This window comes from Octopus sinensis, linkage group LG4, assembly GCF_006345805.1.
Source record: "Octopus sinensis linkage group LG4, ASM634580v1, whole genome shotgun sequence".
Lineage (NCBI taxonomy): Eukaryota > Metazoa > Mollusca > Cephalopoda > Octopoda > Octopodidae > Octopus > Octopus sinensis.
This window is the reverse complement of record NC_043000.1, coordinates 40974351-40991850: the sequence shown is the minus strand read 5'-3', so window position 1 is coordinate 40991850 and position 17500 is coordinate 40974351. Positions and strand designations below refer to the sequence as shown.

Below are 17500 nucleotides of genomic sequence, written 5' to 3'. Positions count from 1 at the left end.
CGTGGCATCTTGGGCAAGTGTCTTCTACTATAGCCCCGGGCCGACCAAAGCCTTGTGAGTGGATTTGGTAGACGGAAACTGAAAGAAGCCTGTCGTATATATGTATATATATATATATGTGTGTGTGTTTGTGTGTGTGTGTTTGTCCCCCTAGCATTGCTTGACAACCGATTCAGGTGTGTTTACGTCCCAGTCACTTAGCGGTTCGGCAAAAGAGACCGATAGAATAAGTACTGGGCTTACAAAAGAATAAGTCCCGGGGTCGAGTTGCTCGATTAAAGGCGGTGCTCCAGCATGGCCGCAGTCAAATTACTGAAACAAGTAAAAGTGTAAAAGAGTAAAGAGTAAAGAGAGTACGAATGTGTGTATGTGTGTGAGTGTGTAGACGCATGTGAGTACATATACGCAAACGGGTATATCTACTTATATAGAACGTAAATTCTTTATTTATTTTTGAAAACAAAAAGGATCCTTATCTAGAATATATTCCATTAATTACCAGATAACTGTTGAGAATACCCCCATTTCTATACTATAAAGAAAAGTTTACATACTATAAAGAAAGCGCAGATTGTTGCTTGAAGATAAAAGGAGAAATGCGTACTGGTGTTTTTGCCTTAGTTGGCGTCATCAGCACATCATCTGTCCCAACCTGTTTTCGTAAGTGAAGTGACATGGAATGAACAAAAGTAGTAGATGTTTATGGCCTATATTTATGAACAACAACATACACACACACACACACTCGCTCACTCACAAACAAAGATATTTTTATATACACACACACACGCATATATATATATATATAACGGGAAAATTTACGAGTACAAACAAGCAAATGTATTAGTATAGCGCTCAGGAATAGAAATAGAAAAAGGCTTTTACGTTTCGAGCCTACGCTCTTCGACAGAAAGATACACAGAAAAAAACAAGGAGAGAAACAAGGAGAGAAAAAAATGCGTGTATGAGCTAACGATCTATCATGGCGTCACACACGTATTAATGTTTATCTTTATGTTATAATAAAAACCATTTTACATTAAACTGAGGGGTTGCTAGGGGACAAATTTATTATTCATTAACAAGAATAGTATTGACTTCGAAGTTTCGGTTAGCTAAGCTATCATCAAACAGTCTGAGGTTTGCTTAACTAGCCGAAACTTCGAAGTCATTGTCAATACATACATACATACCTACATACATACATACATAAATACATACATACATACATACATACATACATACATACATACATACATACATACATACATACATACATACATAAATACATACATACATACATACAAAAATACATACATACATACAAAAATACATACATACATACATACATACATACATATTATGTAAATAGAGGAAATTTATCTGTAAAATAATATGTGACAATTATTCAATAGCCAAGATAAAAGTCTGAGTTTCGGATGCCGAGGTGGAGATCCACAACACCATCTCTTTGGTTATCTCAGTTGCTCATTTCAGATTTCGTGCGTGCGCGCGCGCGTGTGTGTGTGTGAGTGTTTGTGTGTGTGTGTGTGTGTGTGTGTGTGTGTATGTGTGTGTGTGTGTGTCTGTGTGCGCGTGTGTGTGAGTGTGTGTTGCGCGCATGCCTGTCTGTATGTTTTGTAAAACAATATACCATCTGTTTTAGAAACAGGCTCTCGCAATAATTTGTTATATAGAGTTAATTCATAATCTCCTTGGTTAGTTATGCAATATTCCAACCAGGGATATTACGTGTGAGGACGTGTGAGTTTGTACACAGGCACTATTGTGTGTGTGTTCATTTAGAACATGTATCTGTGAGAATGAGTGATAATTTACATTTCTCTATTTTTTTTTTAATTTTCTGTATTTAGCATGTATAATTACACTAAACAACGAGTTGTGTACTTAATTTCAATATAGCTTATATAATAATATTCAGAAATTCATATGATAGATGATGCTATGAAAAACGAGCTGTACCTGAATGAAAGACGCCATTGAGCGAGTACGAGCAATTTCACACCTGCAGGCGTTCTACCGACGCCTAATGGCAAGACCTACAAATTGGAAAGGAGATATATGTCCTCGGCTGTATGACACAAACATCCGGATTTTGCAATTGGAACCGTTTTTCAAAGTTTTAAATGCCAAATGTACTCCCGCCACCCACCGTCACTCGTTCATACGCAACACACATACAGACACATATACGCACGTGCACACGCATACACACACATACACACTTGTAACTTTGATCCTTCATAATAAAATCCAGTCAATGTTTGTTCCGTTAAACCCATCATTTGTCTCAAATACCCACCGAGGCTATTGTTCATGAATAAAAAAAAAAAAAAAATAAGAAACCTGTTTATCCCAATTATTTTCATGAGCAACGACAAATGAACGCTACAAAGTTAATTGATCAAGGTGCCAACGACGAGGCCGCTCAGTGGTCGCTTTGTCTGCTAGAAATAGTGGTAAATTCTCCTTCAAATCTGACATTATCAAGCGTCGTAAACAGAAGGATAAATGAGATAATATAGAATTTTACCACAGCGCAGCTGTGTGGTAAGAAGCTTCTTTCTTAATCTCCAATCTCATGTTTCCGAGTTCAGATCCACTGCGTCGCAATCTGAGCAATTTTTTTTTAGACGGCAGGAGTGGCTGTGTGGTAAGTAGCTTGCTTACCTACCACATGGTTCCGGGTTCAGTCCCACTGCGTGGCATCTTGGGCAAGTGTCTTCTGCTATAGCTTCGGGCCGACCAATGCCTTGTGAGTGGATTTGGTAGACGGAAACTGAAAGAAGCCTGTCGTATATATGTATATATATATGTATGTGTGTGTATGTTTGTGTGTGTATGTTTGTGTGTCTGTATTTGTCCCCCTAGCGTTGCTTGACAACCGATGCTGGTGTGTTTACGTCCCCGTAACTTAGCGGTTCAGCAAAAGAGACCGATAGAATAAGTACTGGGCTTACAAAGAATAAGTCCCGGGGTCGATTTGCTCGACTAAAGGCGGTGCTCCAGCATGGCCGCAGTCAAATGACTGAAACAAGTAAAAGAGTAAAAAGAGTAATATATATATATATATATATATATATATATATATATTGGATAATAAAACGAATGGTTTACACCTGGTAGCTTACTGGTAAAGCACGGTCGGTTTCTCAGTGATCATTATGTATATGGCAAATGAAAGACGGAAGGGAAGATGGAATATACGAGAATTTATTATTAATCACGAAAATTATTTCTACACATCTAGCATCGATCCCTCACGGATGGGACACTCAACATCTGATTCAGGAGCATCTGGCGGGGCAGATATATCTCATCGGGTGATAAATAGACATAACTCGTTAAAATGACAGTTCCGCAATGTAGCTTCTCGTTTTGTAGAAAGAAAAAACAGCCCGACAGAGAAAATGTCTTCATTACATAGAAGACGAAAAATAAAATCACAGATGGCAAAAAGAGAAACGAACACGGAATACCGCGACAAAATTATTAAAAATAACCCTTAACGAAGATGGATGCATAAACGCCCTTGGGCAAGCTGCATGACACGAGTGCACTCGCTCATAAAAGCATCCCCCAAAATGTGAGCATATGCACACGTTAGGTTTGGTGTACTCACGACCACAATGCGAGTTAACTATCTACTTGGTGTTTGTAAGAATAGGGAGCTTAACAGTAAACTTAAGCCATCCATACCTTAAAGTAAATTATGTTAACAGTTACTCAAAATTCATTCCCCCTGCATTGTGCGAAAGTACATTTATATGCGTGTAGGCATCTCGAGAGTCTTTTAGAAAGTTTATTAATGCTCTTCTCATTAGTCCACAGAATAAACCGGGTTCCTCGGAGAAAAGACGGCATCTCCTGGAAATTATGTTGTATGGTTTCGCGTGCCTTACTATGTACTTCTGTCGCCATACAAAATCGGCCAAATATATTGACTGTCTCTTATTAATTGTCTTAAAGCTGGCGACATGGTTAAAAATAACGTTTCTTAAATGAATCAGCCGTCTGCCCAATGTAAATATACGACCCTCCCCTTGTGCGCACGATACATTTATATACAAGACTTCAACTCATGCAGAGATTTATCAATGGACATTTTGATTTTTCCCTGCATGAGCATTTATCGTAGTTATTTGTATATGAGGCTGTCCTGACTCCATATACCGACGTTGTTATCGTGTCAGCTGTATCATAAGTATTTCTACTATTACAATTTGGCAGTAACTGGTGTTTTTCATTGCGGCTTACATCTTCTTTGTTAATATTTAAAAGCCTAAGTTAGTATTTGAAAGGTAATTGAACCTTTGTCGCATTTTGCTATTGTTTCTGCGATGCATAAGCTGCTCTAAATTAGCAGAGTTAGCGTAGGATACCTTCATTGTGTGCCGATTAAAAATAGCATGCTACCGATTAGAGTTAGGAAAACATTTGTCTAAAGCAGCAAAAAATTTTGCAGCAATCTTAGTTGAAACATGCAAACCGAAAATCTGGTTGAACCAGAGGACATCCTGATTCTTACATCGGTTGTTAGGAATGAATTTTGAGTAACTTGTGAGTAGATTTAGTAGACAAAAACTGAAAGAAGCCCGTCCTATATATAATATATATATATATATATATATATATATATATATATATATATATATACACACACACACACACACATATATATATAATATATATATATATAATATATATATATATAATGTGTGTGTGTGCATGTACTTGTGTATATGTGTTTGTCCCCCCGCCATCATTTAAATGAGTAGGAATTGAACTCGCATTCGGAGACTCGACTCGCTGAGAAGTTAACTAACTATACTCAATGAGAATAGAGAATACGTATGTATGTAAGTATATATATATATATATATACTTTTCCCATTACATTGTTTTCATATCCTATCCCGTTCCCTGTTCAGTTCCCGTTTAAATTACAAATAGATTTACAAATACACGGTTACGTGGGACAGAGTTACAAATACTGACAAGTAATACAGAGTTGAATCATAAAATTGGTTGATTGTAATAGTATGGCAATATCAAAGTTGATTTGGTGGATGGTTGGAAGGATGAGAGGATTGACGATGTGCGACTATGAAATAACTGATTTTATGGTTGATTATTATCAATTTTGTAGACCCTCTTGATGTACTACATTTTTGATCTTGCCCTATGGAGAATAAATAAACAAATTTGGTATATTGAAAAAATTTTCCATGTTAAATCCGATTTTGTTATTTATTTGCTCCAGAAAATGCTACTAATCAATTTTTCCTAATCAGAAAACAGGATTTGAAAGCTGACATTTTCTGCATGAGAGCTGTCTATCACAAAATGAAATCAAAATCATTACGGGGAGGAATTTTTATTAAACAAACGAAAGCAAAGCATTACGATGACCAAAGTTGAAAGAATTTCTGAAGTTTTAATATGCTTTAATGAATAAAGTAATGGGAAACGGTCGAACCAGCATGTAAATAATTTTAAAAGGAAAAAAATCGTTAAGGAACTTTTTGCGAAAAATTGCACAAATCTGTCCTGATCAAGAGCCTTTTCAGTCGCGGAAGGCATGGTCTGATGTGGAATAAACAAAAATTTATGTAAGACATTCTATTGTAAAAATTGCCCGACAACGAAGGACTATTCATCTATGGAAGAAAATGAAAGACATTATCTATAATGTTATTGTTTCAGTACGTTGGTAAAGTTTTAATAAATCTTAATACGGTGATTTGAAAACAAATATGAAAGAACTTTACCTTTCACTTGTTAGTTTCACATCTGTTGCTGGACATATTGTAAAAGCTTTGACTGAGCATACGATAGTCAATCCACTAAAACGTACACGTTAAGTAATAGGTAAAAATTAAAGGAAAACGTATTAAAATTCGTTGTTCTCTTCGGTAAGCACATTCTCTCTCTCCCGCTCTGCCCCTTTCTCTCGTACTCTTTCTGTCTCTCACATTCCCTGTTTCTCTATTTCTTCCTGTCTTCTCCCCTTCTCTGATATTAGCCACCATCAATATGCCACCATATTTGATTCAACCTATCACTCTTTGCGCCCTTCTCACGTAGGGGGACCATTATCGATTTTTATTAAAATCCAATTAGCCTATAATTGAACTGGATATTAGTTTAACATGTAAGCAAAATTTCATGAAGATTTGCTCTTTGTTTGAAGCATCAAAATAGTAACAGACGGACAGAAATATATATATATAAAAATGTGTGTGTGTACGATGGGCTTCTTTCAGTTTCTGTCTATCATATTTATTCATAAGGCTTTCGTCGGTCTGAGGCTATTGTAGAAGACAATTGCCCAAGGTATCAAGCAGTAGGACTGAATCCAGAACCATGTGGTTGGGGAACTACGCCAGCGCCTGTATGAGTGTGCATATATGTGTGTGTGTGTGTATGTATGTGTGTGTGATATATGATACTTATGTTACATACATACACACACATATATATATATGTATGTATATACGCCTGTCTAACTGTCTGTCTGTCTGTATGTATGTATGTATGTATGTATGTATGTATGTAAGTGTGTATGTATGTATGTATATATATATATATATATGTGTGTGTGTGTGTGTGTGTGTGTGTTGTGTGTGTGTGTGTGTGTGTGTGTGTGTGTGCATTTATATATAAATGTGTATAAACATGTTACCGTGTATCAAACAATAGATGGCAGTTAACTGCTCAATAAAACACATAAATCGTTCATTCTATACACACACATTTGATGATGATGGTTAGATATCTGATTAAGTTCCCAAGACTATTTCTCCACTAGATTCGCTTAATCTGACGTGGGGGACCGATAGGTCACTACGATAAAGTATGATTTATAATGTAGACTACAATGACGATGACAATACAGAAATTATGATAAAGTTCGCTGACGATAATGAAACCTTAACCAGTTTAACCAGAAATAATAGAAAGGGTGCTCAGGTTCTAAGCAGGACTTAATCTGAATCTGGTCAGTCAGGTGTGTTAATGATGTTTGTTGTTTGTATTTTGAAACGTATTCTTAAGAACCGACTGGTCCTTGGTAATCTGCCGTTTATGTAGCAACTCACTATGAAATCTATTTCTCCAACCTACATTTCCTTCTTCCAGAGTTAGCACTTCCCCACTTAGCAAACTACCACCAATCGCTATCTCTGACAATACATCTCCAGGAACATCACGACCAGCACTCATAATCATCTTTAATGTCATTATTCGACAGCACGCACAATAAAATCAAAACCTACTCCATCGGCGCTGTCACCGCTGCGATCATTTGTATCACTGCCTCTGCCGTCGCTGCCTCCTCAGCCGCTGCTGCCACTGTCACCACTGCCGCTGTCGCCGCCGCTGCTGCCGCTACCACTGCCGCTGTCGCCGCCGCTGCCACTGTCGCCGCTGCTGTTGTTGCCGCTGCTGCCGCTACCACTGACGCCGCCATCGCTTCTGTTACTGCCGCTGCTGCCGCTACCACTGCCGCTGCCACCGCTTCTGTTACCGCCGCTGCTGCCGTTACCACTGCCGCCTCCACCGCTTCTGTTACCGCCGCTGCTGCCGCTACCACTGCCGCCGCCACCGCTTCTGTTACCTCCGGTGCTGCCGCTACCGCCTCTGCCATCTTTGTCACTGCTACGGCCGCTGCCGCCCCTGTTATCGCTGTCAGCATTACTGCAGCTGCCGCCACTATTGCCTTAGCTGCAATTTCCACGGCTACCAACGCCACTACCGCCGCTGCTACTGCTATCGTTACTATCGCCGCTGCTAGTGCTAGCGTCGCTATCGCTACCTTCGCTGTCGCCACTAAAGCCACCGCCAATGCACCGCTGCTATGGTCGTTAATCCTGATACTTCTCCCCCCCCCTCTGCTGCTATCATGACTACCGCCGCTGCCACAGTTGTCGCTGTTTTCACTGCTTCCGCTGCTCTCGCCACATCGCCCGCTCTCGCCGCTCCCGCGGCTCTCGCTGCTTCCGCGGCTCTCGCTGCTTCCGTCTCTCTCGCCGTTGCCGTCGCTACCGCAGCCGTCGGTGTCACTGCTGTCGCTGCCACTGCCGTTGGTATCGCTGCCGTCGCTGCCGCAGCTGCTGCTACCACTGCTGCTGTGTCGTCATTGCTGCCACCGCTGCGCCGTCGCTGCTGCCCCAGCCGACGTTGTCGTACTCGCTGCCACTGTCACGCTCGCTGCCGACGCCGCTGCAGTTTGCCACTGCTTCCCCCGCCGCAGGCCCCCACCGTCTCAGGTCCCCACTGCCTCGCCGGTCCCACCGCTGCTACCACCACCGAAATCATTGCCCCCATTTCTAGAAGTTCACCTAATAATTAATTTCCCCAACACAGTGGGGAAATCACAGAATCGGTAGTACATCGTGAAAGAAACACCGATGGTTATTTAAGTGCGTCCTTTTATGTACTTCGTTAAAAACCATTTTGAGGTTGACTTTATCTTTCATTATTCTGGTGTCAGTAAAATACATACCAGTCAATGGACGGGATCACGCAGTCGACATGCTCCAATCCATAACTTATTACATTACGTTTACTTTGTGAAAGTATAATCGTCTAACTGACGATATATCTATCTATGTATATAGATAGATATATCGGTTGATAGAAGATAGGAAGTTGAATAGTTGGATACATCAACTGATACTTAACTTACTTTAGCAAATAGCATTAGATCTTACTGTCTTACTATTTTACGTGTTCCAGTTCAATGACCATGACCACTCTCAGACACTGCAATTATTCAGTTTACACCGGTGAAAATGCGTAGCAGCATTTCGTCCATCTTTACGTTCTGAGTTCAAATTCTGCCGTGGTCGACTTTGCCTTTCATTCTTTCGAGGTCGATAAATTAAGTACCAGTGAAACACTGGAGTAGATGTAATCGACTTATCCTCTCGCCCGAAATTGCTGGCCTTGTGTCTAACTTTGAAATTACCACGATCATCATCATCATCATCATCATCGTTGTCGTCGTCGTCGTCGTCAGCATCAGCATCAGCATCATCGTTATTAGATATAAATGCTTTACCAGGTCGATAGAAAGAAAAGTACACAGATAGTTAGCAAGATAAATAGATAATTAGATATACAGATAAATTATTTTCAAATAACCAAATTCAGATTTGTGAAAACTCCTTGCAGACGGATTTAATACTGACAGTCTGTGCTCTGTGCCGGTATTAGGCCATTTAGTAACTACATAACTTTCCATACCAGGAAGTTTACAGTGTATTTACAGATTCTTCTCAGTGTGGTATAATTGAAAATACGGTGCCGCACTGAGCGAGACATCGCACTGCTCACACACAGCAGTCTATAACAGGGAGGATGTGTGTGCGTGTGTGTACGTGATTTTAATTTATGCACGTCCACAAATTAGCACGCGTGCCGCTCAAATTTTAGGAGGACATTTGTCAACATCCTATCTGGGTTTTGTCAACTTATTTTTTACCCCAAGGCACTCGTGGGTAGCGTAAATACCTATTTTCAGACATAGCTCTTAGCCACGAAAAATATCAGCCTTGGCTTTTTTGATGGCGTCTAACAAAAAAAATTAGATAAAGAAAAGTGGAGGAAGGAGGCAGAGAGTTTCACGGGAAAGACAAAGTGAGAGAGGGAGAGATAGAGAGTAAGTTATTACGTTCATAAAAAATAAAATGTAAAATGTTTTGTTTTTTGTTTTGAAAGACACTATATTTTATAATCATAGTATATATACTTTAGTGAAAATCGTGCGACTGTTAATCTACAAATGTAACAATATTTTTTCCATTCATTTCTGTTTATGAACATGTATGCGTGCACAAAACATGTAATAGGTGTACGTACGTACATGTATGTATGTGTGTTCGTGTCTATTGCCCATATATATTTATATAATATTATATAATATATAATATATATATAATATAATATTATATATAATATTATATATATATAATATAATATATAATATATAATATTGGAAGGTTTGGAGATGATGTACAGGTATTTTATATTAGAAGAAATGAGGTACTCAGAAAATCGGATGGTTTATATTTACAGATATTTATTTGTATATTACATTTTTTATACATCATATAACTTAGATCATGTATTAGTGCTTTCTCCCATTCTATGAATACAAAATCGCGGCAAATGCCAGTAGCAATCCAAAACCCTTCTTTGCCCATGTCCAGCGGAATTCCCGCTTGAACAACCAGATTGCAACGTTGGTAGACTCAACAGGCGTATCGATTGAGGACCCTTATCAACAGAGTCAATTATTTGCCGAGGCTTTTTCAACTATTTTCAAACAAGATGATGGTCGTGAACCCCCTCCATTTGATAGATCGGTACCTCCAATGCTTCGATTGATCATCACGCGGGACCAAGTCAAGCGTGTTATTCAAGGCCTCGATGTCAACAAGGGTCACGGCCCTGACGGCATACACCCACGGGTTATCAAAGCGTTGGCTCCGGTCATCTGCGAGCCCTTAACACGACTATTCAATATGTCATTGGCGACGGGTGTTATACCTGCAGACTGGAGAACAGCGATAATCTGCCCAATTTTCAAGAAAGGGAGCCGCGAAGACCCGCTTAACTACCGACCGGTTTCCCTTACATCAATAATCAGCAAGATGTTCGAAACCATCCTTAAGAAAAGTATGATGCTCCACCTCCTAAACACAGCCTCGATCACTGATTCCCAACACGGCTTCGTGCCGAAGAGATCATGCTTGACCAACTTACTAGTAATGGAAGAATTAGTGACGCGCATCCTCGATGATAGTGATGCTGTTGACATCGTTTTATTGGACTTTGCCAAAGCTTTTGACTCGGTAAACCACCGCCTACTACTTGTCAAGCTTCAAGCATATAGTTTCCATCCGGATATTGTACGATGGGTTGGTGCCTTCCTCTCAGATCGCTCCTTCCAAGTTCAAGTTAATGGTTCGCGGTCCGACGTCTCCAGTGCGAGCAGTGGCGTGCCTCAAGGTTCAGTGCTTGGGCCCTTGTTGTTCTTAGTCTTCATAAATGACTTGCCCGACGACCTCACGCAACACACCCTTCTATTTGCCGACGATATCAAACTGGTCGCTCCTCGCGGTAGTATAGAGAATCTTCGTCGATGCCTCCACCAAATTTGGAAGTGGTCTAACGATTGGGACCTGTGTCTGAACGTGTCAAAGTGCTGTCATCTGCCTGTCGGCTCTACTCCTGCAACTCAACTTGATTTCGAGCCGGGTCGTCTGCTGCTGGAGAGGACCGATCAGGTAAAGGACCTGGGTATCTTGGTGGATTCCTCTTTTTCGCCTTCGGCCCAGTGCGTCCATGCTGCCAACAAAGCGCGCGGAATTCTGTTTTTGATTCGACGGTCATTCGGAATGCTCACAGCAGCCATATTCCTGCCACTCTATGTCACGCTGGTGAGACCCATATTGGAGTATGGGATTCAAGCCTCTTCTCCTTATCTCCTCAAAGACATACAGCACCTCGAAAGAGTCCAGAGGCTGGCTACCCGCATGGTTCATGGTCTCAAAAATTTGTCCTACGAAGAAAGGCTGAGGACGCTCGACCTTTGTTCTCTTGAAAAACGCCGCCGCCGTGGTGATCTCATTCTCGCCCACAACATCATAAGCGGGAAGTGTAACCTCTCGAAAGAGCTGTTCTTCACTCCTGCTCCGGAGCGTCGGCTGCGGGGTCATTCCGAAAAGCTCTACCTGCGACGATTTCATCTCAATCGAAGGAGAGGAGCTTTCTCCGTCCGGGTTGCGGATCCGTGGAACAAGCTGCCAGACGAGATGGTGAAGATGCCGACGACCGCTTTGTTCAAAGCCTCCCTGGACCTCAAGTGGCCTGAACTCTTTACATGAACACCACCCTGTACTTAACTCCATGTCCCCCTACATGGCCTTGCTATTTGCTTTTGAGCCAAATTAACTAACTAACTAACTAACTAGTGGGGTTTTCAAATCAAACTAAGTTTGTGTGTGAAAAGTTTTGACCATTTTATAGTGGTATTGAGTTTGTAGTGGTGGGGAGGAATATAAGACTGTACAAGAGGGTTATGGATGAGGAGAAAGTGAGAGAGAAAGAACATGTGTGTGTGTGTGTGTGTTTTCCAAAAGCAAAAACACACACACACATATGCTCCCTCTCTCTCTCACTTTCTCCTCATCCATCACCCTCTTGTACAGTCTTATATTCCTCCCCACCACTACGAGCTCAATACCACTATAAAATGGTCAAAACTTTTCACACAGGAACCCCACTAGAATGGGAGAAAGCGCTAATACATAATCTAAGTTATATGATGTATAAAAAATGTAATATACAAAAAATATCTGTAAATATAAACCATCCGATTTTCTGAGTACCTCATTTCTTCTAATATATAATATATATATATATTATAACTAATTTCAACGGATTTCGCCCAAATTTGACGTCTATATTACTTAGTTTGGTTTGAAATAAAGAACTTGATTAGCTTAATAATCGTAACTTAATCCCGGTTATGGTCAAACAATTGACAAGCAATTCTGTGGTATTGAGCAGAATATTTGCAGTAGCCCATTTTTATACCAATGCGAAACAATGTACATGATAACACTTCTAATCAGTTAAGATAAGAAGCCATGAGAGCCACTGTCTGGTACTGCACCAGGGCATTTACAACTACTACTACTACTACTACTACTACTACTACTACTACTACTACTACTAAAACTAATTGTTAGCGTGCTGCACGAAATGCTTAGCGGTACTTGGCCTGTCACTAAGTTCTGAGTTCAACTTCCGCCGAGGTCGACTTTGCCTTTCATCCTTTCGGGGTCGGTAAATTAGGTACCAGTCAAGTAATGGGGTCAACGTGATCGACTCTCCCCGTCCCCATAAAAATCCAGTCCTTGTGCCTATAGTAGAAAGGATTATTATTATCATTATTACTAAGGCGGCAAGTTGGCAGATCGTTAGCACACTGGACAAAATGCTTAGGGGTATTTCGCGCGTCGCTACATTCTGGGTTCAAATTCCGCGCAAGTTGACATTGCCTTTCATCATTTCGGGGTTGATAAATTGAGTACCAGTTGAGTCCTGGGATCGATGTAATCGAATTATCCCCTCACCGAAAATGGTTGCCCGTGTGATAAAATTTGAAACCATTATCACAATTATTATTATTATTATTATTATTATTATTATATTATTATTATTATTATTATTTTATTATTATTATTATAATTACTAAGGCGGCGAGGTGGCAGAAACGTTACCACGCCGAGCGAAATGCGTAGCGGTATTTCGTCTGCCGTTACGTTATGAGTTCAAATTCCGCCGAGGTCGATTTTGCCTTTCATCCTTTCGGGGTCGATTAAATAAGTACCAGTTACACACTGTAATCGATATAATCGACTTAATCCATTTGTCTGTCCTTGTTTGTCTCCTCTGTCTGTGGCCTCTTGTGGGCAATAAAGAAATAAGAATCGTTAGTACGCTGAACGAAATGCTTAGAGGCATTTCGTCTGTTGCTACGGCTTGAGTTCAAATTCCGCCGAGGTTGACTTTGTCTTTCATCCATTCAGGGTCAATAAATTATGTACCAGTGAAACTCTGGGATCTATGTAATCGACTAGTCCCCTCCCACCCAATTTCAGGCCTTGTGTCTAAGGTAGAAAGGATTATTATTATTGCTACTTTTTAACATGGCAAGCTGTCAAAATGCTTAGCGGTATTTCGTCTGCCGCTACATTCTGAGTTCAGATTCCGCCGAGGTCGACTTTGCCTTTCATCCTTTCGGGGTCGATTAAATAAGTACCAGTTACTCACAGGAGTCGATATAATCGACTTAATCCGTCTGTCTGTCCTTGTTTGTCCCCTCTGTGTTTAGCCCCTTGTGGGTAGTAAAGAAATAAGTATTTCATCTACCGCTACGATCTGAGTTCAAATTCCGCCAAGGTCGATTTTGCCTTTCATCCTTTCGGGGTCGATTAAATAAGTACCAGTTAAGCACTCGGGTCGATATAATCGACTTAATCTGTTTGTCTGTCCTTGTTTGTTCTCTCTGTGTTTAGCCCCTTGTGGGTACTAAAGAAATAGGTATTTTGTCTGTCTTTACGCAACAAGTTCAAATTCCGCCAAGGTCGACTTTACCATTCATCCTTTCGGATCTATAAAATAAGTACTAGTTGAACTTAGGTATTGATGCAATTGACTTCCGCTCTAAGAAATTGCTGTGAGTGGATTTGGAAACTCAGTTTCCATCTGCCAAATACACTTTGGTCGGCCCGAGGCTACAGTAGAAGACACTTGCCCAAGGTGCCACGCAGTTGAACTGAACCGAGAACCATGTAGTTGGGAAACAAGCTTCTTACCACACAGCCACTTCTGTGTGTGTGTTTGTCTGTATATAAACATACATATGAGTGTGTTTGTGTGTATATATATATATATATATATATATTATATATATATATATATATATATATATATATATATATATATATACATACGCACATACAAGATAGATAGATAGATAGATAGATAGATAGATAGATAGATAGATAGATAGATAGATAGATAGATAGATAGATAGAGCATAACAAGCGCTCGCACGAAGGCATGTATGAACTGGGTAGTTAAAACAAAATTTTCAAGAATTTATTAGGGCACCAAAGTAATACCGAGTAGATATTGACACTTTCCCGGCCTTTCCGCATCTGTAGCCAGCGGAACATCGGAGATGTGACAGCTGAAGTAAGAGACAGAGTGAAAGAGAGAGAGAGAGAGAGAGAGAGAGAGAGAGAGAGAGAGAGAGAGAGGAGAGAGAAAGAGATATATTAGACGGGAGGGGTGTGTGTGTGAGTGTGGGTGTGTGCGAGCGTTTCTGAGTCAGAGAGTGTTTTGTGTGTATGTTTGTACATACACGCATACAAGCATGCATACAGGCATACGTGCATACATACATACATACATACATACATACATACATACATACATACATACATGCATACATACATACATACATACATACATACATACATACATACATACATACACACACCAGTGTCTGTATAGAATGTGATATCGTACCTCAGTGTCACAGTAGAATATATTCAGACTAATGCAAGGGAGATAATTCTAGTACTTGAATTATTTCCCTTTAATCATTGCTTATAATGCACAGCAAACTAATTTCTCCCACTTTATAAAATATTTTTATAACAAAACTAAAGAATTATGCTCTGATCCTTGCCATACTTTGGTCATAATATAATATAGATTTCAGAGCATGGAATATGATGTCGTACTACCGCAGTATTCTCATCTTGCTATAGACTTTATGCTGAAGTAGCGGGCACGGCACAAATTTACTGGTCTACTCCTCTTAAATGTAAAGAGATCCATTGAATTAAGTGCAGTTAACTGTTTGAAGGAACATAGCCACAGTGTAATCAGCGAATTTTTTTTTTTTTATATTGAAGCTGACTTCAAGTACCTACTGGAATGGTTAGGGTAATCGGAAACCATTCCATTGAGTTCTTTTTGAGACACTAAAATAATAATAGACAGGTTATCACCCACTCAAGCTTCTTTTCGAATGTATTAAATGTTTCGAGCGAAAAGGCATAAAGACCAACAAGTTTAACAAGTATGACTATGTTACGATATACACTAGTTGAAACGATCACTAAAGTGAAACAACATTCCACTTTACTAAGATCATCCTCACTGCTGTCCACTGGACATGCAACGTAGGAAAGACGAAATAGCTTGATGTGTTACATTGACTTACCCCACATACAATACACAAGCAGGTGTTAGAGTGTACGGTGTGATTTTCAACAAGATATAGTATATCTGGCCACTTAGTTTCTTTGGCCTGCACAGACATGTGATTTGTCTCCTTGAACAGAGCTATGCAAGACTAATCTATTATATAAAATCCGTTCTGTCTGTGTGTGTGTGTATGTGTGTCTTCTAGAATCTCGGGCATCCTCCATCTGATTGCGCTCAAATTTGATATGTAGATGCCGACGGTATCAGGGCGTGTATAAGTCTTGAAAAAATTACAAAAATCGATTCCAGGTGAGAATGCGATCGATAAAGCCGTGGGAACGTGCATTTGTACGCGCAAGTACATCAGCTGTGCAAAAGATTGACATCGTCTTGCGAACCATCTGTCGAAATCCATAGAACTCCATTTGCGAGATTTTTTTGAACGGTTGGACAGGCAGTAGAGTCACTAGAACACATCTGGGTATATCAATGCTGTAACCATCGTCGCCAAAAGGAAAAACATTTCCTGCCATTCAATGATAATGTCACGCTTTGTCACTCAGCACCGTCCATTGGACGGGGAGCGTTTTGCTCGTAATTTATAATACCAACATTAATGAAAAACAGCAGTATCCTTCTCATAATCTGGCCACTTCAAGTAAATCAAAGCTATATGAAAATTTCAACGATAAATTTTCCTCATTTGATAAAGCATAGATTTGAAGACGAAAACAGCAAGTAGCTGCATTAACCCAAATCATGTATTTAGAAAGACAAAAAGAAATCCTTTGAAAAATTATAAGATTATATAAAAATAGCTAAACCACAATTTATATAATTTCTGGTGGGTGTAAGGAGTGGGAAATTCTAAAATTTCGATCATATATACTTCGACAGAGTAGGAATATAATGATATAAAATTTTGGCACAAGTCCAGCAATTTCCCGGGAGAGGGTAAGCCAATTTACATCGACCCTAGTGTTCAACTGGTACTTATTTTATCGAACCCGAAGGGATGAAAAGCGAAGTCGAACTCGGCAGAATTTTAACTCAGAGCATAGAAAGGAACGAAATCTCACTAGGTATTGTACCCCCATGCATTGTGCCACAAGGCGTGCTAACGATTCTTATTTCTTTATTGCCCACAAGGGGTTAAACATAGAGGGGACAAACAAGGACAAAGGGATCAAGTCGATTACATCGACCCCTGTGAGTAACTGGTACTTAATTTATCGACCCCGAAAATATGAAAGGCAAAGTCGACCTCGGCAGAATTTGAACTAGGGAACGTAACGGCAGACGAAATGCGGCTAAACACAGAGGGGACAAACAAGAACAGACAAACGGATTAAGTCGATTATATCGACCCCAGTGCGTAACTGGTACTTATTCAATCGACCCCGAAATGATGAAAGGCAAAGTCGACCTCGGCGGAATTTGAACTCAGAACGTAACGGCAGACGAAATACGGCTACGCATTTCGCCCGGCGTGCTAACGTTTCTGCCAGCTCACCGCCTTAGAGTGTGAATATAATTGATATAAAAATAAATGTGAACAGGGTGAAAAACATGGAGGTATTCGATGAGGAGGTCATGGATGTAAAAAGAAAGGTAGAGAATAAGAAATGGAACGTGATTAAAGAGCACTGATGTAGGGATGTTTGATATAACATGTTATTGA

General features: G+C 40.1%; 1 protein-coding gene across 1 annotated transcript; it reads left to right on the top strand.

The window, feature by feature from the left end:
* The first annotated feature begins 7256 nt into the window (after nucleotides 1–7256).
* On the top strand, nucleotides 7257–7928 carry LOC115210436 (antifreeze protein Maxi-like). Its single transcript, XM_029779038.1, has one exon. It carries the CDS (start codon nucleotides 7257–7259, stop codon nucleotides 7926–7928), a length of 672 nt encoding a protein of 223 aa, XP_029634898.1.
* Nucleotides 7929–17500: the final 9572 nt, after the last annotated feature.

Bases quoted from the DNA above. Each gene is read 5' to 3' on its own strand.
- LOC115210436 (XM_029779038.1), top strand. From the start codon at position 7,257: ATGTCATTATTCGACAGCACGCACAATAAAATCAAAACCTACTCCATC.